Raw genomic sequence first — 25,122 nt, 5'->3', positions numbered from 1 at the left:
ACAGCCAAGCTGCGCGCGTTCCGCCGCTGGAGAGCTGCCGCCACATCGCTCAAGCCGCCAGAGCAAAGGTGCGTCAAAGCTGCCGATCGGGCGGTGCCTTGTTACTGCCAGTGTTCAAGACACTTGCGTGAGTCTCGCTTGCGGTTGATCAAAGTTTTTCTGTTGCCACATTTTCTGTGCATCACTAGTCAACCGTCCTTAAATAAAATCGGCTCTGTGTCCATTCATACAATATATTACTTAATTTTGTTCCACGTGTGGCGGCTTCAATTTAGCCGTGGCGCCGCACCAAAAATGAGATACATAGAGGGGAAACCCTACAGTGGTATATTCTTTTTCATGAGATATTGTTCCTCAATAGTTGGCTATTGTTTACACACGGACATTACAAAGATAACTGCTGTCCAAAACAACAGCACCTATTGAGTATTAAAGGCCTACTGAAATGAGATTTTCTTATTTAAACGGGGATAGCAGGTCCATTCTATGTGTCATACTTGATCATTTCGCGATATTGCCATATTTTTGCTGAAAGGATTTAGTAGAGAACATCGACGATAAAGTTTGCAACATTTGGTCGCTAATAAAAAAGCCTTGCCTGTACCGGAAGTAGCACACAATGTGTGCGTGACGTCACTGGTTGTAAAGCTCCTCACATCCATTGTTTACAATCATGGCCACCAGCAGCTAGAGCAATTCGGACCGAGAAAGCGACAATTTCCCCATTGATTGAGCGAGGATGAAAGATTTGTGGATGATGATAGTTAGAGTGAAGGACTAGAAAAAAAAAAAAGGCGAGGGCAGTGGGAGCGATTCAAATGTTATTAGACACATTTATTAGGATAATTCTGGAAAATCCCTTATCTGCTTATTGTGTTACTAGTGGTTTAGTGATATTATATGGTACCAGAAAGTCGGAGGGGTTGTGTTGTGTTGACCGCCAGTGTCTCTGAGGGAAGCCACGCAGCTGCGGGACGACGCAAGCTCCGCTCATGACTACGGTAAGAGCCAACTTATTACCACAATTTTCTAACCGAAAACTGCCGGTTGACATGTGGTCGGGAAACATGTTCGATTGACCGCTCTGTTCCATAGTTAAGCTTAACCTTCGGGAATTTTAAACAAGGAAACACCGGCTGTGTTCGTGTTGCTCAAGGCAGCTGCAATACACCGCTTCCCATCTCCATCTTTCTACTTTGACTTCTCCATTATTAATTGAACAAATTGCAAAAGATTCAGCAACACAGATGTCCAGAATACTGTGTAATTATGCGATTAAAGCAGACTACTTATAGCTTGGATCGCGCTGGAAAAAAACGGTGACGTCAAACGCACGCGTCATCATACCCCATCGTTTTCAACAGGATATCATCCATCCATCCATTTCCTACCGCTTATTCCCTTTTGGGGTCGCTGGGGGCGCTGGCGCCTATCTCAGCCACAATCGGGCAGAAGGCGTTGGACACCCTGGACAAGTAGCCAACTCATTGAACAGGATACATTGCGCGAAATTTAAATGTGCAAATTAGTAAACTAAAAAGGCCGTATTGGCATGTGTTGCAATGTTAAGATTTCATCATTGATATATAAACAATCAGACTGCGTGGTCGGTAGTAGTGGGTTTCAGTAGGCCTTTAAATATGTCATGTGAAGGTAATTTTTTTGAGCAATTAACCTGACAGCATTAGACTCCCAGCTAATAAACACCATGTCAATAGAGGCCTAATATAATCTGCAGTTGATTGGGGAATTTCATATTTAGCAGAATATTAATTTCTTCTTTGGGGTGGCATAACTCGGTTGGTAGAGTGGCCATGCCAGCAACTTGAGGGTTGCAGGTTCGATTCCCGCTTCCGCCATCCTAGTCACTGCCGTTGTGTCCTTGGGCAAGGTACTTTACCCACCTGCTCCCAGTGCCACCCACACTGGTTTGAATGTAACTTAGATATTGGGTTTCACTATGTAAAGCGCTTTGAGTCACTAGAGAAAAGCGCTATATAAATATAATTCATTTCACTTCACTTTAAACAAATTAGTCAGATATGTGAGCACACTTTGAGAAAAATAGAGGAACATCGAGAAAAAAGTGGAACAATTTAATTTAGAACGAAATGCTGTCACGCAAACCCCGAAATAAATTTGTGAAAATCAAAACTACATTACCTGCAATTTCTACACTATTTTTTACCTTGGATTTGTTCTCATATACCAGCCTCTTTTGTCTGTCTCTTTGACACTTACATGTCCCATGTAATGTACCACAGACATTTCCTTTGTTTTCGGTGGATCATTTTAGAACATTATTATCAATGAAAATGTCATGTAAAATTATATATTGTAATTTAAAATACTTCCCATTTGCGTGCTATCCTGTAGCCAGCCTGGGGTTACATAGCTCCGGTGCTGTGACCTCTGTTTACGATCAGTCACGTCAAAAATATAACTTCTCGCTGGCTACAAAAAACTACTATAGAACTACAACTGGTTTGGAAATAACATTGTTCAGATTGTAATCATCCAAATATGATTAGCAGAACAGTGGACAGCAGACAACGTTGTGGCTCGTAGAGCAAACTGAGGAGACAAGTACCTCTCAGTGGCCTAGTGGTTAGATTGTCCGCCCTGAGATCGGTAGGTTGGGAGTTCAAACCCCGGCCGAGTCATACTAAAGATTATTTAAAAAAAATGGGACCCATTGCCTCCCTGCTTGGCACTCAGCATCAAGTGTTGGAATTGGGGGTTAAATCATCATAAGTGATACCCGGGCGCGGCACCGCTGCTGCCCACTGCTCCCCTCAGTTCCCAGGGGGTGATCAAGGGGATGGGTCAAATGCAGAGGACACATTTCACCACACCTAGTGTGTGTGTGACAATCACTGGTACTTTAACTTTAACTTAAGTAAACTACCCAGCTTGTTTCAGTGCTCCAGATCGTTTGCCCGTCCTGCAACTCAGTGCAACGTTTAAGCAAGAGGAACTGTGAATACCTGCGGCTGAGACTAGCATTGAATAGCATAGATGGTATTTTTATTGACATTTAATTTAAAAAACACGAAAATTATATTTTGACACAAAAATGAATGTTTAAAAAACACGGATTTCTACGTTTGAGGTAATTTCACATGCCTGATTATTTTCAGTGAATTCATCAGCTTATATTTGGATGCAATATTTCAATCAATCAATCTATGAGTTTCCCTTAAATCCTAATTTTATGTGTTGTATGCATCAAACTTCATGAGAAGGGAGGGGCTGACCATATTCGCTTCCTGTGGAATTGTCAACACTTTTGTCCATTTAGTGCGTATTTCACTGGTTTTAGTGCATTTAACGGTGTGATTTACAGTCATTAGATTGTGCCATTTGGATCAGCAGAGCATTAGACAGTTAAGCTGCAGCATAAACTGAGAAGAAGAAAGTCTCAGAGGAGCTTGGTCAATTTAATATTTGCATACTTGAGGTTGGGGATTCGCTCTGCCATGCCGGTGATGCCAGCGATGATGTTGCCGTGGGAGATGATGACACCCTTGGGGAGGTCTGTGGAGCCGCTGGTGTACATGATGACGGCAATGTCTGAGGATAGTGGCTCTCTACGGTCTGTTGCTACTGCGGAGGAGATGGCAAATGAGGGTTAGACAAAAGCTGACCAGGTGCGTCTGTGTTTCAGAGTGACGGCAAAGTCATTTCTTCCACTTGCACAACTTTTAATTGACCGTATTTTTGGACCATATGGCACACCGGATTAAAAGGCGCACTGCCGATGAGCGGGTCTATTCCGGTCTTTTTTCATACAATAGGCGTACCGAATCATAAGGTGCATTAAAGGGGTCATATTATGATTTTTTTTTATAAATGTAAAAGACTTCCTTGTGGTCTATATAACATGTAATGGTGGTTCTTTGGTCAAAATGTAGCATGGATGATGTTTTACAGATCATCTTCAAGTCGCTTTCTGACAGTTGCTTCAGGATGCGCCGTTTTGTGGGCGGTCTTATTTTGTGGCTCACCTTAGACAGCAGTGTAGCGTGCAAGGACGGGAGTGGAAGAAGTGTCATAAGATGGAGCTAACTGTTTTAATGACATTAAGACTTTACTTCAATCAATAACGGACCGGCATCTCCTCATCCGTGGCTAACGAGTGCAACAACAATGCCAGAAATGCGTCCCTTGAAAAATCGTCCGACCGGAACGCTCTAATAACTAAAGTTCCTTGGGTAAATTATGTAAACTCACTACACCAGTATGTTTTAGTGCTAGCATGGCGAGTTTACAGACAGATAAATAAGAACTTTACACTACTTTATATTAGAAATGCCATTAGCGGAGGATAAATGCCACATAAGAAGGTAGAGAAAATGAAGTAGCTTATCGACTACGGTGTCCAACGGACTACAATGGCGGACGCGCGCACATTTTCAGGACTTATGCATATCCCAAATACACATCAGCAGGTACCAGAATGTGAGAAAAATTGATTTCACATAATATTGCGAAACAAAACGCCAGATAATATGTCTGCTGATAGGTGCCATTTTGCAATCCGTATACACGCACCATAGTAACACTTGTCTGTTTAATGTGCCGACAATCTGTCAAGCGATGCGGCTTCATAGCTTACCGAGGTCGTACTAAAAACTGACAGATTTTTGACCGCCCTGTGTAATGTTCTATTTTCTCAATGGAACATTTAAAATGTTGGTGTCGTTTACTGCCATCATATTGCAGTCTACATGTATCTCTTATGTATGACTGCCATATACTGGTCACACTTATCATCACCATATAAAATTGCTTCAAGGTCAGTAAGCACAACCAAAATGATGCCGTACATTAGGCGCACCGGGTTACAAGGCGAGCTGTTGATTTCTGAGATAATTTAAGGATTTTAAGTGCGCCTTATAGTCCGAAAAATACGTTAACTTTTAAGGTTTTCCAAGCCACTCAATCAGTATAATTCCTGTTCCCTACCAAACTTAGAAGCCTCTTTAATCCGGTTGTACAATCACTTACAGTTTTCGGGCTTGGATCCCATCTCTTTTACGGCCTCCATGCTGTGAACCATGATGCCTCTGGGAATGTCCTGCCAACTTGACAGCTTCTTGTCGACCACGATGACAAACTGCAGCCTCGGGACATCACACAGAATGGCCTGGCAGGGCAGCACAGGAACAAAGTAACAAATAAATCAAACCTAGGGATTGATTGCAATTGTTATTCATGCAGGTACCTTGAGACGGCCCTGCAGCAGATCTTTACTAGTGATGATGTGTGTGACTTCTGTTTCGTTCAGACCGTGGGCGATGGCCGTAGGTCCAAGAGTGGCATACAGCGTCACAACTGTCAAATAAAAGGGAAAAAAAGTGAGTAAATTCACATCCTGGGTTAATTATGTGTCATTTCCTCTGTCACTCACGTTGGAAGTTGTACATAAAGCAGGCCTGGGCTGCTACAATCCACTCAGCTCTGGTCTCGCAGAAGATTGCGATCTTGCATTTTGGCCTCTGGCCGAGAGACGCAAGCCCACTACCGAATGTCCTCGCTGCCTGGTAGGTCTCCTCATATGACAGCCAGTTATAGTTCCCAAGGATGACCTACACATACAGCATTCAAATAGACTTAAACCAAGCAAAGCTGATGGAGTTACTGTATGTGCATTTCTCTACATTAATGTATTAAGTCATTGCTGGCATTCATCTAATAAAGTCTTACATTATTCATGTCTAGTGAAATAGTGCTACCTACAGGATTTTACAGCTATTGCACAAGCATCTACTGTTTTAACACTGATAACCCTTCAATCAAATTGCATGAAAGGTGGAAAGCATTGGCAGATATTATTATGTACAGTGGAATCTCAAAATGTGAACTGCCTCAATGTCATACAGTTTGGAAAACTGCCATGATGAATGACATCAGGAACTAAGCAGGTCCAAAGTTGTACAAAATAGGTCAGTAAAAGAGAATGGCCACACAGGCATACTTTGAAATGCTACAAAACATTATTTTTAAGTTTTATTTCACAGCAATTAACTTTTTCTTTGTTCTTGTTTGACACTGAAGACAAAAAAGCACAATACATGAAGTTTCCTTTCCATTTCATCGCTACATGTCCATCATGAGTATTCATCTTGTTGACAATTATTCCTACAGTTGTATGACAGTTAACAATATTGAAACATTGTGTGCACAGTTTACTATGGCGACAAATTGACTCTGGTACAGAAAAATTCAATCTTAATAGTTTTTAATGGAAAAAGGGTTTACTTTTGGACTATTAAGGTTCCACAATATGTGTAGTAGGCACATTTTGCTAGACGATATATTGTCTCAAAAATTGCAGATAAACATTATTATTGTGAGACCAAATTAAGCACTAATGTAATCATAAAGCAAGTGACCCTTTCAAACAATAAACTTAAGATTTCCTATTACAGTAGTATTTTTAACCATTGTAATTGAAAGATCACAAACTAAGTAAATTGATTATATTAGTATAGCATTTTTCTGCCTTAAAGGTACTTGCAGCGCTTTGACACTATTTCCACTCATAAAAACACCCATTCCCACACTGACTGCGGGACCTGCAATGCAAGGCCCTAACCACAACCCATCAGGAGCAAGGGTGAAGTGTCTTGTTTATGGGCACAACAGACACGACTCGGATGGCGGAAGCTGGGATCAAACCTGGAACCCTAAAGTTGCTGGCACGGTCGCTCTATCACCGGAGCCAGTCCATTCCCTGTAGTAAACAAGTCTCTTTTGTTTTATTTTTTTTAAGCAAAAATTGCTCTCCATTATATCTTGAAGACCCTAAAGTAAAGTTGTTTTCATCCATCAATTTTTCCGCCACTTATCCGAGTCCAAGTTGCGGGAAGTCCTGTGGGGAGTGCTCAGAGAGTATGGGGTATCGGACTGTCTGATTGGCGGTTCGCTCCCTGTACGATCAGTGTCAGAGCCTCGTTTCCAGTGAGGGTTGGACTCCGCCAAGGCTGTCCTTTGTCACCAATTCTGTTCATAACTGTTATTGACAGAATTTCTAGGCGCAGTCAAGGCGTTGAGGGGTTTCGGTTTGGTGGCCGCGGGATTAGGTCTCTGCGTTTTGCAGACGATGTTGTCCTGATGGCTTCATCTGGTCGGGATCTTCAGCTCTCACTGGATCGGTTCGCAGCAGAGTGTGAAGCGACCGAAATGAGAATCAGCACCTCCAAGTCCGAGTCCATGGTTCTCGCCCGGAAAAGAGTGGAGTGTCATCTCCGGGTTGGGAAGGAGACCCTGCCCCAAGTGGTGGAGTTCAAGTACCTAGGAGTCTTGTTCACGAGTGAGGGAAGAGTGGATCGTGAGATCGACAGGCGGATCGGTGCGACGTCTTCAGTAATGCGAACGTTGTACCGATCCGTTGTGGTGAAGAAGGAGCTGAGCCGGAAGGCAAAGCTCTCAATTTATCGGTCGATCTACGTTCCCAGCCTCACCTATGGTCATGAGCTTTGGGTTATGACCGAAAGGACGAGATCACGGGTACAAGCGGCCGAAATGAGTTTCCTCCGCCGGGTGGCGGGGCTCTCCCTTAGAGATAGGGTGAGAGGCTCTGCAATCCGGGAGGAACTAAAGTAAAGCCGCTGCTCCTCCACATTGAGAGGCGCCAGATGAGATGGTTCGGGAACCTGGTCAGGATGCCACCCGAACGCCTCCCTAGGGAGGTGTTTAGGGGACGTCCAACTGGTAGGAGGCCACGGGGAAGACCCAGGACACGTTGGGAAGACTATTTCTCCTGGCTGGCCTGGGAACGCCTCGGGATCCCCCGGGAGGAGCTGGACGAAGTGGCTTGGGAGAGGGAAGTCTGGGCTTCCCTGCTTAGGCTGCTGCCCCCGCGAACCGACCTCGGATAAGCGGAAGAAGATGGATGGATTTCATTTTTTTACTTTTTAGTAAAATAACTCTGACCTAATATTGTCTATTTGCATGGTACCAGTGTAGACATAAACTAAACCATTCCTTCATACGTCATCAGCCTGGTTTGCATAAACTATCCTGAACTGTGAAATGTGGAGGTGGAAACAAAGAACCACACACTTTTACAAGAACCTATAGATCAGGGGTAGGGAACCTATGGCTCTTGAGCCAGATGTGGCTCTTTTAAAGACTGGATCTGGCTCTCAGATAAATCTTAGCTGACATTGCTTAACACGATAAGTAATGAATAATTCCGCTGGTAATCACAGTTTTGATTGATTGATTAAAACTTTTAATAGTAGATTGCACAGTACAGTATATATTCCGTGCAATTGACCACTAAATGGTAACACCCGAATAAGTTTTTCAACTTGTTTAAGTTGGGGTCCACATAAATTTATTCATGTATGTGTTAAAAACATCGTTGAAAATATAAAACATTCTCATGAATTTTAATCCGTCCATCCGTTTTCTACCCCACCAGTTCAAGAAGTCGCATTAAGAAGTATTTTATTTATTATTGGTTAGCTTCAGAATAACAATGGTATTAAAAAGAATAAGAAACTTATTATACTCTAAAAATGTTGGTCTTACTTAAAAATGCACGCATGTAGTTGTATTCAGTCTTAAAATATATTATATGGTACTCAAAGAAATACATTTTAAAATATTTGGCTTTCATGGCTCTGTCCGCCAAAAAAGTTCCCGACCCCTGTTATAGATCCAGGAACTACAGGTTCTAGGAACCAACATTTTCTGAACTGTTGGTGGAAAAGGGCCTATAAACAGTGGAAGACTGACCAGAGGGTTAACTCTGTTAACGTTTTTCTGTTATTGAATATATTTGATTTATTTAATATTTATCGTTCAATTAACTGATTTATTTATAGGCCAAGGCATAATTTATAGCTTTATTCTCACCTTCTTAAAGACCTTGCCATTTGGTTGGAGCTCGTCCTCCTCACTCAGCACCTCCCTGGTGCCTAGACAGTCCCTCTGGGGAAACCTCTTGGCGGCATATGCAAACATTTTATCCAGAGTATCCACCCCAGGGTGCAGCCACGCCACCAGCTTCTCTTGACTGTTGATAGCCCTATAAGGCCCGGCTGGGTGCCCGCTAACCGAACGGGCTTTGATGCGGCGTGCCCATTCCAGGTTGGTACTGGCCCCAGAGAAGAAGTACCAGGGTATGAAGGTGATCACTGAATAGACCCAAACCACGGAGCGAAAGACCTGTAGTAGCAGGGGGTTGATGTCTTCCTTTAACTTCATCTTGAGAGGAAGAAAGTCACTGCATAAGATGACTCAAATATTCAGGCAGAAATATGTCTCGTAGGCTCGTAGCTGCGGCTGGGTTGCTTTCTGCAGGGAGCCGAGCAGACCTGCAACACAGAAACACAAAGCTTAAAAAACAGCATCAGCAAAATTGAACAGCAGCAAATATGATCCCGCAGACAATTGTAAATGAATCCTTCATAGCCACCTTGGCCTACTCCTAGTGATTTTTCTCTGTCAGCAATTCTTGTTTCAGCAGCTCTGGTGCATAGCTACACAGACCATATAGGGAAAAATAGCTTTTAGAGACCAGATACAACAATACTTATATTTGAGACCTAATGACTGTTAAATTTCAGTAAAGGTTATAACCAACACCCTGTGCCTGTTTAGTTAAAGGCCTACTGAAACCCACTACTACCGACCACGCAGTCTGATAGTTTATATATCAATGATGAAATATTAACATTGCAACACATGCCAATACGGCCTTTTTAGTTTGCTAAATTGCAATTTTAAATTTCCCTTGAGTTTCTTGTTGAAAACGTCGCGGAATGATGACGCGTACGCGTGACGTCACGGACTGTCGGGAAATATTAGCGCTGCACCACTCGCGGCTAAAAGTCATCTGCTTTAGCCACATAATTATACAGTATTTTGGACATCTGTGTTTCTGAATATTTTGCAATTTGTTCATTTAATAATGTAGACTATAAAAAACAATGCTGTTGGTGGAAAGCGGTGGATTGCAGCTGTCTTTAGCACCGAGACAAAGTTTGTTTGTTTGTTGTACGTCAACCAGCATGTTTTTGGATGGGGAAATTGTGATATATATCTTACCGGAGAAATCATTGGATTATTTGTCGTCCTGCAGCAGCTGTTTGAAAGGCAGCTGTGAGCTTGGCTCCTCGGCTTCTCTCTGAGACACTTATTGTTCACCGCAGCCATCCGACCTCGAGGTATGTCTTTACAATCTTTAAAATCTCACTAAAACACTATTAAAACAATAAGCAGATAAGGGATCTTCCAGAATTATCCTAGTAAATGTGTCTAATTACATCTGAAACGCTCACACTGCCGCCGCCCGGAGCTGTCGTTTTTTTTTTTTTTTTTCTAGTCCTTCACTATCAATATTTTATTCACGGATCTTTCCTTTTCGCTCTAATTAATGGGGAAATTGTCGCTTTCTCGGTCCGAATTGCTCTTACTGCTGGTGGCATCCATTAAAAACAATGTGAATATGTGTGGAGCCTAGCAAATCGTGACGTCACGCGCACATACTTCCGGTAAAGGCAAGGCTTTTCTATTAGCGACCAAAAGTTGCAAAATTTATCGTCCATGTTCTCTACTAAATCCTTTCAGCAAAAATATGGCAATATCGCGAAATTATCAAGTATGACACATAGAATGCACCTGCTATTCCCGTTTAAATAAGAAAATCTCATTTCAATAGGCCTTTAAATGCTTTTTAAACAATTTATGACCCTGAACAATTATTTATATTAACTAATTGATACACTTTGTATTTCTGCTTTTAACATCTAAGTTGCAACTGAAACAAAAGCAGCTCTGTAACGCTGGCTATGAGGCAACATAGAAGCAGCAACTCATTCCAGGGTTCACGCATCACATGGGAGGTGTCCTCGCAAGCTAATGTAACAATGTCAGGAAGAATCTACCACTGTACAACGAAAAGGGTTAGGCAAACACGACAAAATCACAAATAAATAGCACCTCTCTGTAACGTGCAGCTGCTGTAAAGGCAAACGTGTATTTCTCTGAGCCTGGAATGTTGTATTAGGTGCAAATCAAAGTGTGATTTTAGGGAAGGTGCAGAAAAATATCAACCATTCTTAAATTTGCTTAGCTAACTAGATTTTTAAAGCCTTTTAGTTCAATGTTATGCTCCAGAAAATCAGATTTCCAGAGAATAAGGGAGGCTCAGTCTGCTATACTTGTGATTGAGGCAAGAAAAAAATTATTCAAGCATAACTCCTAAACCAAACATGCAATGTCTAATATTGCCTGTATAATGTATCTTTGTGAGTTTTACTAAAGACACGTGCTTTTGTAAAGTTTGCAAACACAAAATGTATTTTTTTTAACTCAAAATGACAGTAATGTTCTTAGAATCCTGAGATAATGCGATTGAAGCAACAACACATTTCCTCAAGCATTCTTCCTAAACCAAACATGCAGTATGTCTAATAATGTCTGCATTAAAGTATATTTATGAGTTTTACTAGACACATGTGCTTTTGTAAGGTTTGCAAACACAAAAATTTGTTTTTTACTGCATATGACAGTAATGTTTTTAGAATCCTGAGATTCTTACCAAGCTCTCAAAATTGAACTTCTCTCAAAATACTGTGAGCTGGATTGAATCGTATCTGCATGATTGAACAACTGCAGATCTGACTCTCTTAGGCCAACCTCTGGAGTCCCTCAGGCCCCATTTTATTTAGCCTTTATATTAATGATTTGCCCACTATTTGTCCTGAAGCTGAATGCTTAATGTATGCAGATGACACGCCTTTCTTCCTTCATGGTCACACCAAAGAGGGTACTTGAAGGTATGCCAAGGGGTACATGAGTTTTTTTTTTTTAAATATTCTAAACATAGCAACAATTCAAAAATCCTTTATAAATATATCTATTGAATAATACTTCAACAAAATATGATTGTAAGTTCATAAACTGTGAAAAGAAATGCAACAATGCAATGTTCAGTGTTGACAGCTAGATTTTTTGTGGACATGTTCCATAAATATTGATGTTAAAGGTTTTTTTTTAGTGAATAAATGTTTATAATTAAGTTCATGAATCCAGATGGATCTCTATTACAATCCCCAAAGAGGGCACTTTAAGTTGATGATTACATCTATGTGTAGAAATCTTTATTTATAATTGAATCACTTGTTTATTTTTCAACAAGTCTTTAGTTATTTTTACATCTTTTTTTCCAAATAGTTCAAGAAAGACTACTACGAATTAGCAATATTTTGCACTGTTATACAATTTAAAACATCAGAAACTGATGACATAGTGCTGTATTTTACCTCTTTAATCCTGGGGGTGCACATCAGTGAGGACCTGTCATGGACTACCACGGTCATCACTGGTGAAGAAGGCCCAACGGCGCCTCTACTTACTGCGAAAACTAACGCGGGAAAGTGCTCCACCACCCATCCTGACCACTTTTTACAGACGCACAGTTGAAAGCATCCTTTCTAGCAGCATCACTGTGTGGGGCGGGAGCTACACTCAATACAACAGAAGAGACCTGCAGCGCATCGTGAAAATAGCTGGGAAAGTCATTGGTGCGCCACTCCCATCTCTTCAGGACTTTTACACCACCCGCCTCACCCGCAAAGCACTCACAATTGTGAGTGACGCAAGCCACCCTGCACACAACCTGTTCAGTCTCCTTCCGCCTGGAAGAAGATACAGGAGCCTCCGCTCCCGCACCACCAGACTCACCAACAGCTTTCACCACCAGGCTGTTAGGCTGCTGAACCCCCCCCCCCCCCCCCCCCCCCAACCCCCCCAACCCCCTCAATCCTCAGCCCGATCCATCAGACTGTCAGGACTTTGAAATCTCCCTCCCTGGAACAACCTGAACTCTTAACCCCATAACCCACAGAAAAATGACTATGCAAAATTGCACACATCTGGTGCTATATCATAAGTATTTGCACTACTGATGAAACACTCATTGCTTACAGCCATATCCTATTTAAAAATAACAGGAACTATATATTTTTGTCACTTTAGCAGGTAGACATATTTATGTTGCACTTTACTGTTTGTGTCTTCTTTTTGTCTATGCATGGGAGAGTGCGAAACAAAATTTTGATTCCTTTGTATGTCTTTACATGCAAAGAAATTGAAAAATAAAGCTGACTTGACTTTATCAATCTTTGCTCCGATTAGAGCGGGGGTAGGGAACCTATGGCTCTAGAGCCAGATGTGGCTCTTTTGATGACTGCATCTGGCTCTCAGAGAAATCCGAGCTGACACTGCTTAACACGCTAAGTAATGAATAATTCCGCTTGTAATCACAGTGTTAAAAGTAACGTTCAAAATATAAAACATTCTCGTGCATTTTAATCCATCCATCCTTTTTTCTACCGCACCTGTTCAAGAAGTTGCGTTAATGGTAAAAAGTTATTTATTATTAATTAGTGTGGAGCTTGCCCTCCTGGGGGTTCTTCAGACCACCAAGCACCGACATGAGAGCCTGTTTCAGGGTTACAATATTGTTTTATTTTTCAATAAGTCTCTCAGTTGCTTTCCAGCAATTGTCTTTTTCTCTTTCGTTCTCGCTCGCACTCTGGCTCCAGCCCCATACCCTTCTCTCCTCATGGCTGCTGCTTATAACATAGCGACAGGTGATTAGATAACAAGGCCCAAGTGGGCCGACTACGCACCTGTCGCTGATTTCGAGGCCGGTCCTGGCACTCCCCGCTTCGCTGCAGGCCCGCAGGCCATACCCCCTCCACAGTTAGCTTCAGAATAACGATGTTGTTACAAAGAATAACAGACTTATTATACCCTAGAAATGTTGGTTTTACTTAAAAATGCACGTGATTAGTTGTGTTCAGTGTGAAAAAATATTATTATTAATGGCTCTTACGGAAACACATTTTAAAATATTTGGCTTCTTGGCTCTCTCAGCCAAAAAGGTTCCCGACCCCTGGATTAGGGGGTACATCACTGAAAAAAGGTGGAGAACCACTGCACTATGCTACCGGAAGTGGGAGTGGTATCGATCATTTATCGATTACTTCGGCCTTGCGAGCTTGACAAGAGCACGTCACACCGCAGGCGGATAAGCCACCCGCACATATTTGATATACTTGGGATGATAACAAAGCATGCGTGGATTCATTCATTGTTTGCAGTTAGGATGGCAACAAACACACCCAAAAGGCTGAAAAGCCGCAGAACCCCAAGCGAGCAGTTAGCAACATGCTAGCCGGAGGGGAAGCTAATGTTTATCGATTTTAAATCACATGCATGCGACACAAATCTGTTAACTGGCTATAGTTTAATCAAAGATGTTAAGTGACGGCGGATTAGATTTTAGAAAACAGCAAAGTGCATCACCGCGCGTTAGCTCCGCGGCTGCTAACAATCAGCTTATCAACATCTGCAGAGCTTTCAATACATTCTCACCTCAGCCGCTTCTCGCCGGCTCCAATCCGCTATTGTTACCATTCAAAGCACCGCGCTGTCATTATTCTGACCACGTCAAAACGCGTCGTGGGTCCGTCGCCAAGTTAATATTTCAAGCACTTTGTAAAACCGTTATAAAAATGTGTCAAATGAGTCATTTTTAGCATCACCCGGGTAGCGGTTTCCAGCCCGGAAGTGAATGGGTGACGTCAGAGTTCTTCGCGGCTTCTGATTGGAGAAGAGGGGGTGGCGCGTGCTCGGGCTGCAAGGGACGTCACTTAAGGTTACTATCGGTCAACTCGGACTCGAATCAAAATTGCTGCGTTAACGTGCACTTGAAAATATATGATTGATAGATGCTATTTTGCATGCATTTCATAATGTAAAAATACACAAACATTTTTGCTTTATGATTTATTTTTTTTAAAACCCAAATAAATTCAATGTTTGACTTAAGTAAACCAAAATGCTAACTGCTGGAATCGAACAAACTACCCAAGCTTGTATATTTTTCATTTCAAATGTTTTCATAATTTTTTTAATGCCCTTTGAGTACATGGACAAATTCTTAATTCATAATGCATATAGAGCTCAGAAATTATTATGTAGAAAGCTGGAACGCAAATGGCGCACGACTAAACTTGAGGTGCACCATCAAGCATGGAGTGATAGTTTAATAACTTATAAACGCATGCTTACCTTAGCTAAAGCTAAATATTACTCAAATCTCATCCACCGTAATAAAAACGATCCTAAATTTTTGTTAAGTACAGCAGCATCGCTAACCCAACAAGGGACCCCTTCCAGTAGCTCCACCCACTCCGCTGATGACTTTAGGCAATTCTTTAATAAGAAAATTGAAGTCATTAGAAAGGAGATTAAAGACAATGCATCCCAGCTACAACTGGGTTCTATTAACACGGATACGATTGTATATACGGCGGTTACTGCCCTCCAAAATAGTTTCTCTCGTTTTGAGGAAATAACATTAGAGGAATTGTTACAACGTGTAAATGGAATAAAACAAACAACATGTTTACTTGACCTTCTTCCTGGGAAACTTATCAAGGAGCTCTTTTTATTGTTAGGTCCATCCATCCATCCATCATCTTCCGCTTATCCGAGGTCGGGTCGCGGGGGCAACAGCCTAAGCAGGGAAACCCAGACTTCCCTCTCCCCAGCCACTTCGTCTAGCGCTTCCCGGGGGATCCCGAGGCGTTCCCAGGCCAGCCGGGAGACATAGTCTTCCCAACGTGTCCTGGGTCTTCCCCGTGGCCTCCTACCGGTTGGACGTGCCCTAAACACATCCCTAGGGAGGCGTTCGGGTGGCATCCTGACCAGATGCCCGAACCACCTCATCTGGCTCCTCTCGATGTGGAGGAGCAGCGGCTTTACTTTGAGTTCCTCCCGGATGGCAGAGCTTCTCATCCTATCTCTAAGGGAGAGCCCCGCCACACGGCGGAGGAAACTCATTTCGGCCGCTTGTACCCGTGATCTTATCCTTTCGGTCATGACCCAAAGCTCATGACCATAGGTGAGGATGGGAACGTAGATCGACCGGTAAATTGAGAGCTTTGCCTTCCGGCTCAGCTCCTTCTTCACCACAACGGATCGGTACAACGTCCGCATTACTGAAGACGCCGCACCGATCCGCCTGTCGATCTCACGATCCACTCTTCCCTCACTCGTGAACAAGACTCCTAGGTACTTGAACTCCTCCACTTGGGGCAGGGTCTCCTCCCCAACCCGGAGATGGCACTCCACCCTTTTCCGGGCGAGAACCATGGACTCGGACTTGGAGGTGCTGATTCTCATTCCGGTCGCTTCACACTCGGCTGCGAACCGATCCAGCGAGAGCTGAAGATCCCGGTCAGATGAAGCCATCAGGACCACATCATCTGCAAAAAGCAGAGACCTAATCCTGCGGTTACCAAACCGGAACCCCTCAATGCCTTGACTGCTCCTAGAAATTCTGTCCATAAAAATTATGAACAGAATCGGTGACAAAGGACAGCCTTGGCGGAGTCCAACCCTCACTGGAAATGTGTTCGACTTACTGCCGGCAATGCGAACCAAGCTCTGGCACTGATCGTACAGGGAACGGACCGCCACAATAAGACAGTCCGATACCCCATACTCTCTGAGCACTCCCCACAGGACTTCCCGAGGGACACGGTCGAATGCCTTCTCCAAGTCCACAAAGCACATGTAGACTGGTTGGGCAAACTCCCATGCACCCTCAAGAACCCTGCCGAGAGTATAGAGCTGGTCCACAGTTCCACGACCAGGACGAAAACCACACTGTTCCTCCTGAATCCGAGGTTCGACTATCCGACGTAGCCTCCTCTCCAGTACACCTGAATAAACCTTACCGGGAAGGGTGAGGAGTGTGATCCCACGATAGTTGGAACACACCCTCCGGTCCCCCTTCTTAAAGAGAGGAACCACCACCCCGGTCTGCCAATCCAGAGGTACCGCCCCCGATGTCCACGCGATGCTGCAAATTGTTAGGTCCATCATTGCTAAATATTATAAACTTATCACTTTCCTCTGGCACTGTTCCCCTAGCATTCAAAAAAGTGGTTATTCATCCTCTCCTTAAAAGACCTAACCTCGATCCTGACCTCATGGTAAACTACCGACCGGTGTCTCACCTTCCCTTTAGTTAAAAAATCCTCAAAAAAATTGTTGCGGAGCAGCTACATGAACACTTAGCGTCTAACAATCTATGTGAAACCTTTCAATCCGGTTTCAGGGCAAATCACTCTACGGAGACAGCCATCGCAAAGATGACTAATGATCTATTGCTAACGATGGATTCTGATGCGTCATCTATGTTGCTGCTCCTCAATCTTAGCGCTGCTTTCGATACCGTCGATCACAATATTTTATTAGAACGTATCAAAACACAAATTGGTATGTCAGACTTAGCCCTGTCTTGGTTTAATTCTTATCTTACTGATAGGATGCAGTGCATCTCCCATAACAATGTGACCTCGGACAAAGTTGAGGTAACGTGTGGAGTTCCCCAGGGTTCAGTCCTTAGCCCTGCACTCTTCAGCATCTACATGCTGCCGCTAGGTGACATCATACGCAAATACGGTGTTAGCTTTCACTGTTATGCTGATGACACCCAACTCTACATGCCCCTAAAACTGACCAACACGCCGGACTGTAGTCAGCTGGAGGCGTGTCTTAATGAAATTAAACAATGGATGTTCGCTAACTTTTTGCAACTCAACGCCAAAAAAACGGAAATGCTGATTATCGGTCCTGCTAGACACCGACCTCTATTTAATAATACAACTTTAACATTTGACAAGCAAACAATTAAACAAGGCAACTCGGTAAAGAATCTGGGTATTATCTTTGACCCAACTCTCTCCTTTGAGCCACACATTAAAAGCGTTACTAAAACGGCCTTCTTTCATCTCCGTAATATCGCTAAAATTCGTTCCATTCTGTCCACTAAAGACGCTGAGATCAATGTCCATGCGTTTGTTACGTCTCGCCTCGATTACTGTAACGTATTATTTTCGGGTCCCCCCATGTCTAGCATTAAAAGATTACAGTTGGTACAAAATGCGGCTGCTAGACTTTTGACAAGAACAAGAAAGTTTGATCATATTACGCCTATACTGGCTCACCTGCACTGGCTTCCTGTGCACTTAAGATGTGACTTTAAGGTTTTACTACTTACGTATAAAATACTACACGGTCTAGCTCTATCTTGCCGATTGTATTGTACCAAATGTCCCGGCAAGAAATCTGCGTTCAAAGGACTCCGGCTAATTAGTGATTCCCAAAGCCCAAAAAAAGTCTGCGGGCTATAGAGCATTTCCATTTCGGGCTCCAGTACTCTGGAAATCCCTCCCGGTAACAGTTCGAGATGCCACCTCAGTAGAAGCATTTAAGTCTCACCTCAAAACTCATTTGTATACTCTAGCCTTTAAATAGACTCCCTTTTTAGACCAGTTGATATGCCCTTTATTTTCTTTTTCTCCTATGTCCCACTCTCCCTTGTGGAGGGGGTCCGATCCGGTGGCCATGGATGACGTACTGGCTGTCCAGAGTCGGGACCCAGGATGAACCGCTCGTACAGAGTCGGGACCCAGGATGGACCGCTTGCCTGTGTATCGGCTTGGGACATCCCTGCGCTGCTGATCCACCTCCGCTTGGGATGGTTTCCTCCTGGCTCCGCTGTGAATGGGACTCTCGCTGCTGTGTTGGATCCGCTTTGGACTGAACTCTCGCGGCTGTGTTGGATCCATTATGGATTGAACTTTCACAGTATCATGTTAGACCCGCTCGACATCCATTGCTTTCCTCCTCTCCAAGGTTCTCATAGTCATCATTGTCACCGACATCCCACTGGGTGGGAGTTTTCCTTGCCCTTATGTGGGCCTACCGAGAATGTCGTAGTAGTTTGTGTTGTGGTTTGTGCAGCCTTTTGAGACACTAGTGATTTAGGGCTATATAAGTAAACATTGATTGATTGATTGATTGATATATATATATATATATATATATATATATATATATATATATATATATATATATATATATTAGGGCTGCGAATCTTTGGGTGTCCCACTATTCGATTCAATATCGATTCCTGGGGTCACGATTCGATACAGGATCGATTCGATTCGATTCTCGATTCAAAAACGATATTTTTCAGATTCACAACGATTCTGTATTTATTCAATACATAGGATTTCAGCAGGATCTACCCGTCTGCTGACATGCAAGCAGAGTAGTAGATTAAAAAAAAAAAAAAAGCTTTTATAATGTAAATTGGTTTTAACTATTAAACGAACCAAAAATATGACTTATTTTATCTTTGTGAAAATTTTGGACACCGTGTGTTGTCAAGCTTATGAGATGCGATGCAAGTGTAAGCTACTGTGACACTTTTTCTTATTTTTTATAAATGTCTAATGATAATGTCAATGAGGGATTTTTAATCAATGCGATGCTGAAATTATAACTAATATTGCAACTGTTGTTAATAATATTCATTTTTGTTTCACTACTTTTGGTTTGTTCTGTGTCGTGTTTGTGTCTCCTCTCAATTGCTCTGTTTATTACAGTTCTGAGTGTTGCTGGGTCAGGTTTGGTTTTGGAATTGGATTCCATTGTTATGGTATTGCTGTGTTGTGGTTTGTTGGATTGATGAAAAAAAATATATATAAAAATAAAAAAAATACATCGACTTTTAAAAAATTAGAATAAATTCTGAATTGCACAACAGATTCGATTTGTATTCAATCCTAATCGTATTCGAATCGATTTTTTCCCACACCCCTAGTATATATATATATATATATATATATATATATATATATATATATATATATATATATACTAGGGGTGTGGGAAAAAATCGATTCGAATATATATATATATACATACACATATATATAGATATATAGTATAGCGATATATACATGCATTATTAATTAAGCATTTAAAAATGTTTGATTAATAAGGCATATGTATATATACATATATATTAATATTAATCATGCATATATACATTATATATTTTTATATTTATATTTATAAAAATGTATGTATATGTATATATCCATACTATATATACATGCATTATTAAATAAGCATTTGTCTATATATTATATATAACAATACGTGTGTGTGTGTGTATATATATATATATATATATATATATATATATATATATATATATATATATATATATATATATATATATATATATATATATATATATATATGTGTGTGTGTATATATATATATACACAAACCCTGTTTCCATATGAATTGGGAAATTGTGTTAGATGTAAATATAAACGGAATACTATGATTTGCATATCATTTTCAACCTATATTCAGTTGAATATGCTACAAAGACAACATATTTGATGTTCAAACTGATAAACATTTTTTTTTTTGCAAATAATCATTAACTTTAGAATTTGATGCCAGCAAAATGTGACAAAGAAGTTGGGAAAGGTGACAATATATACTGATAGAGTTGAGAAATTCTCATCAAACACTTTTATGGAACATCCCACAGGTGTGCAGGCTAATTGGGTACAGGTGGGTGCCATGATTGGGTATAAAAGCAGCTTCCATGAAATGCAAAGTAATTCACAAACAAGGATGGGGCGTGGGTCACCAATTTGTAAGCAAATTGTCGAACAGTTTTAAGACAACATTTCTCAACGAGCTATTGCAAGGAATTTAGGGATTTTACCATCTACGGTCCGTAAAATCATCAAAAGGTTCAGAGAATCTGACGAAATCACTCCACGTAAGCGATGATATTACGGACCGTTGACCCCTCAGGCGGTACTGCATCAAAAACAGACATCAGTGTGTAAAGAATATCACCACATGGGCAAGGTAGAGAAGTTCCGGCTGGATATAGTCGGACTCACCTCGACGCACAGCAAAGGCTCTGGAACCAGTTCTCTCGAGAGGGACTGAACTCTCTTTCACTCTGGCATTGCCGGCATTGAGAGGCGACGGGCTGGAGTAGCAATTCTTGTTGTCCCCCGGCTGAAAGCCTGCACGTTGGAGTTAAACCCAGTGGACGAAAGGGTAGCTTCCCTCTGACTTCGGGTAGGGGGACGGGTCCTGACTGTTGTTTGTGCTTACACACCAAAAAGCAGTTCAGAGTACCCAACCTTTTTGGATACACTCGAGGGAATACTGGAGAGTGCTCCCTCGGGTGATTACCTTGTCCTACTGGGAGACTTCAACGCTTATGTTGGCAATGACAGTGAAACCTGGAGAGGGAAGATTGGGAAGAATGGCCGCCCGGATCTGAAACCGAGTGGTGTTTTGTTATTGAACTTTTGTGCTCGTCACAGTTTGTCCATAACAAAGGGTGTCCATATGTGCACTTGGCACCAGGACACCCTAGGCCGCAGTTCCATGATCGACTTTGTAGTTGTGTCATTGGATTTGCGGCCTCATGTTTTGGACACTCGGGTGAAGAGAGGAGCGGAACTTTCAACCGATCACCACCTGGTGGTGAGTTGGCTGCGATGGTGGGGGAGAATGCCAAATAAACCTGGCCGGCCCAAACGCATTGTGAGGGTCTGCTGGGAACGTCTGGCAGAGTCTCCTGTCAGAGAGACTTTCAATTCCCACCTCAGGAAGAACTTTGAACATGTCACGAGGGAGGTGCTGGATGTTCCGCACCCCTATTGTCGAGGCCGCTGATTGGACCTGTGGCCGCAAGGTTGTTGGTGCTTGTCGTGGCGGTAATCCTAGAACCCGTTGGTGGACATCGGCTGTGAGGGATGCTGTCAAGCTGAAGAAGGAGTCCTATCGGGTTCTTTTGGCTCAAAGGGCTACGGAAGCAGTGGACAGGTACCGACAGGCCAAGCGGTGTGCAGCTTCAGCGGTTGCGGAGGCAAAAACTCGGACATGGGAGGAGTTCGGGGAAGCGATGGAAAACGACTTCCGGACGACTTCGAAGTGATTCTGGACCAGCATCCGCCGCCTCAGGAAGGAGAAGCAGTGCGGATGGTGTTCTGCTGACCTCGACTGCGGATGTTGTGGATAGGTGGAAGGAATACTTCGAAGACCTCCTCAATCCCACCATCACGTCTTCCTATGAGGAAGCAGTGCCTGGGGAATCTGTGGTAGGCTCTCCTATTTCTGGGGCTGGGGTTGCCGAGGTAGTTAAAAAGCTCCTCGGTGGCAAGGCCCCGGGGGTAGTCGAACCTCGGATTCAGGAGGAACAGTGTGGTTTTCGTCCTGGTCGTGGAACTGTGGACCAGCTCTATACTCTCGGCAGGGTTCTTGAGGGTGCATGGGAGTTTGCCCAACCAGTCTACATGTGCTTTGTGGACTTGGAGAAGGCATTCGACCGTGTCCCTCGGGAAGTCCTGTGGGGAGTGCTCAGAGAGTATGGGGTATCGGACTGTCTTATTGTGGCGGTCCGTTCCCTGTACGATCAGTGCCAGAGCTTGGTTCGCATTGCCGGCAGTAAGTCGAACACATTTCCAGTGAGGGTTGGACTCCGCCAAGGCTGTCCTTTGTCACCGATTCTGTCTATAACTTTTATGGACATAACTTCTAGGCGCAGTCAAGGCGTTGAGGGGTTCCGGTTTGGTGGCCGCAGGATTAGGTCTCTGCTATTTGCAGATGATGTGGTCCTGATGGCTTCATCTGGCCGGGATCTTCAGCTCTCACTGGATCGGTTCGCAGCCGAGTGTGAAGCGACCGGGATGAGAATCAGCACCTCCAAGTCCGAGTCCGGAAAAGAGTGGCGTGCCATCTCCGGGTTGGGGAGGAGACCCTGCCCCAAATGGAGGAGTTCGAGTACCTCTAAGTCTTGTTCACGAGTGAGGGAAGAGTGGATCGCGAGATCGACAGGCGGATCGGTGCGGCGTCTTCAGTAATGCGGACGCTGTATCGATCCGTTGTGGTGAAGAAGGAGCTGTGTCGGAAGGCAAAGCTCTCAATTTACCGGTCGATCTACGTTCCCATCCTCACCTATGGTCATGAGCTTTGGGTTATGACCGAAAGGACAAGATCACGGGTACAAGCGGCCGAAATGAGCTTTCTCCGCCGGGTGGCAGGGCTCTCTCTTAGAGATAGGGTGAGAACATCTGCCATCCAGGAGGAACTCAAAGTAAAGCCGCTGCTCCTTCACATTGAGAGGAGCCAAATGAGGTGGTTCGGGCATCTTGTCAGGATGCCACCCGAACGCCTCCCTAGTGAGGTGTTTCGGGCATGTCCACTCAATAGGAGGCCACAGGTAAGAACCAGGACAAGTTGGGAAGACTATGTCTCCAGGGTGACCTGGGAACGCCTCGGGATCCCCCGGGAAGAGCTGGACGAAGTGGCTGGGGAGAGGGAAGTCTGAGCTTCCCTGCTTAGGCTGCTTCCCCCGCGACCCGACCTCGGATAAGCGGAAGAAGATGGATGGATGGATGGATGGATGGATGGATGGGCTCAGGAACACTTCATAAAACCACTGTCAGTAACTACAGTTGGTAGCTACATCTGTAAGTGCAAGTTAAAGCTCTACTATGCAAAGCCAAACCCATTTATCAACAACACCAAGAAATGCCGCTGGCTTCGCTGGGCCTGAGCTCACCTGATGCAAAGTGGAAAAGTGTTCTGTGGTCTGACGAGTCCACATTTAAAATTATATTTGGAAACTGTGGACGTGGCGTCCTCCAGATCAAAGAGAAAAATAACCATCCGGATTGTTATAGGCATGAAGTTCAAAAGCCAGCATCTGTGATGGTATGGGGGTGCATTAGTGCCCAAGGCATGGGTAACTTACACATCTGTGAAGGCACCATTAATGCTGAATGGTCCATACAGGTTTTGGAGCAACATATGTTGTCATCCAAGCAATGTTATAATGGACGCCCCTGCTTATTTCAGCCAGACAATGCCAAGCAGAGTGTTACAACAGCGTGGTTTCATAGTAAAAGAGAGCGGGTACTTTCCAGACATGTCTCCCATCGAAACTATGTGGTGCATTATGAAGCATAAAATACGACAGCGGAGACGCCGGACGACTTAAGCTCTACATAGATAGATAGATAGATAGATAGTACTTTATTTATTCCGTCAGGAGAGTTCCTTCAAGAAAATTACAATTTTCAGCTCAATCCCATTCAAGATCAGACAAACATTACAGGGAGACAGAACAGGATCGCTGACGGGTCTGCCGGCTTCCAGCGCCCCTTACAAAAAAAGATGAGATACAGGTAAACAAGGGGGGGAGAAAAAATAGAAGATTAAAATAAAATAAAAAAATCGGTCTTAGCCTGGGCCCTGGAGAGGGGGTGCAGACTGAGGCCAAAGGAAAAAAACAACAACTCATAGCCATAGTACACACCCCTCTCATATGTGTGTAAGAGGGAAACATCAAACATCAAAGAACACATAGGACATTAAAGACATTAAAGCAGCAGATACAACCAGACACTTCTACATACAGCTATGAATAAAAAGTAAAAGAAACATATCCACTGTGGTGGCCTCTGCGGTGTTCCACGCCATCGTCCGCTGGGGTGGAGGGAGGATGGCCAGAGACAGGAGCAGACCCAACAAAGCTACCAGGACAGCCGACTCCACTCCCGGCCAATGTCCAGTCCGCATGGATGAGCGAGGATACGTCCAAGGAGACTGAGGTGTCCGACACCTGCTCACCCAGCCAAGACACCGCGAAGCCTCTCCGTCCCAGCGCTCAGTGCCAGCTCCGCAGCCCTGTCCCCTCATCCGCATCTCCTCCAGTCCCTCCAAAGCGACTCCGGTGTGGCAGAGACTCAGCAGCTGGTCTCCATGGCCAAAAGGCTCCCGGGAGGCAGATCCAGAAGTCCACAAAAAAAGCACCACAGAGGTCACGAAAGTGACACCCCTTGTCACACAGTCCCAAAGGGTCCCAGACCAAAAGGCAAAAAAATATAATGACACATGAAAACAAGAGGGAAACACAAAAGGATGATACAAGAGCACAGAGCTCCTGCCTACAGCAGCCACTACAGCAGCGCCATCTCGGAAAAAACATAGAATGGGAAAGAATTCCACTTTCAAAGCTTCAACAATTAGTTTTTTCAGTTCCCAAATGTTTATTGAGTGTTGTTAAAAGAAAAAGGTGAAGTAACACAGTGGTGAACATGCCCTTTCTCAACAACTTTGGCACGTGTTGCAGCCAGGAAATTATAAGTTAATTTTTATTTGCAAAAAAAAATAATGTTT

At 43.4% G+C, this 25,122-nt stretch overlaps 1 protein-coding gene across 2 annotated transcripts in view; it reads right to left on the bottom strand.

Annotated features, from left to right (window-relative positions):
- The window catches only part of acsl3b (acyl-CoA synthetase long chain family member 3b), a 27,690-nt gene extending 13,065 nt beyond the window's left edge, over positions 1-14,625 (bottom strand). Inside the window, exons 1-6 of one of the 2 annotated variants that reach the window (XM_061920127.1) lie at positions 14,404-14,625; positions 8,872-9,332; positions 5,414-5,591; positions 5,228-5,337; positions 5,011-5,149; positions 3,456-3,606 (exon numbers count right to left, since the gene is read on the bottom strand). In XM_061920127.1, coding sequence (XP_061776111.1) covers positions 3,456-3,606; positions 5,011-5,149; positions 5,228-5,337; positions 5,414-5,591; positions 8,872-9,222 — 929 coding nt within the window. In that variant the 5' untranslated portion in view covers positions 9,223-9,332; positions 14,404-14,625. Of the gene's footprint in view, positions 1-3,455; positions 3,607-5,010; positions 5,150-5,227; positions 5,338-5,413; positions 5,592-8,871; positions 9,333-12,284; positions 12,441-14,403 lie in introns of those variants that run through there. The other variant, XM_061920128.1, reaches the window with a different exon arrangement.
- Positions 14,626-25,122: the final 10,497 nt, after the last annotated feature.

Source organism: Nerophis ophidion, linkage group LG14 (assembly GCF_033978795.1).
Source record: "Nerophis ophidion isolate RoL-2023_Sa linkage group LG14, RoL_Noph_v1.0, whole genome shotgun sequence".
In the NCBI taxonomy this organism is placed as follows: domain Eukaryota; kingdom Metazoa; phylum Chordata; class Actinopteri; order Syngnathiformes; family Syngnathidae; genus Nerophis; species Nerophis ophidion.
The sequence above is the reverse complement of the archived record's forward strand: the minus strand, read 5'-3'. Positions and strand labels throughout refer to the sequence as shown.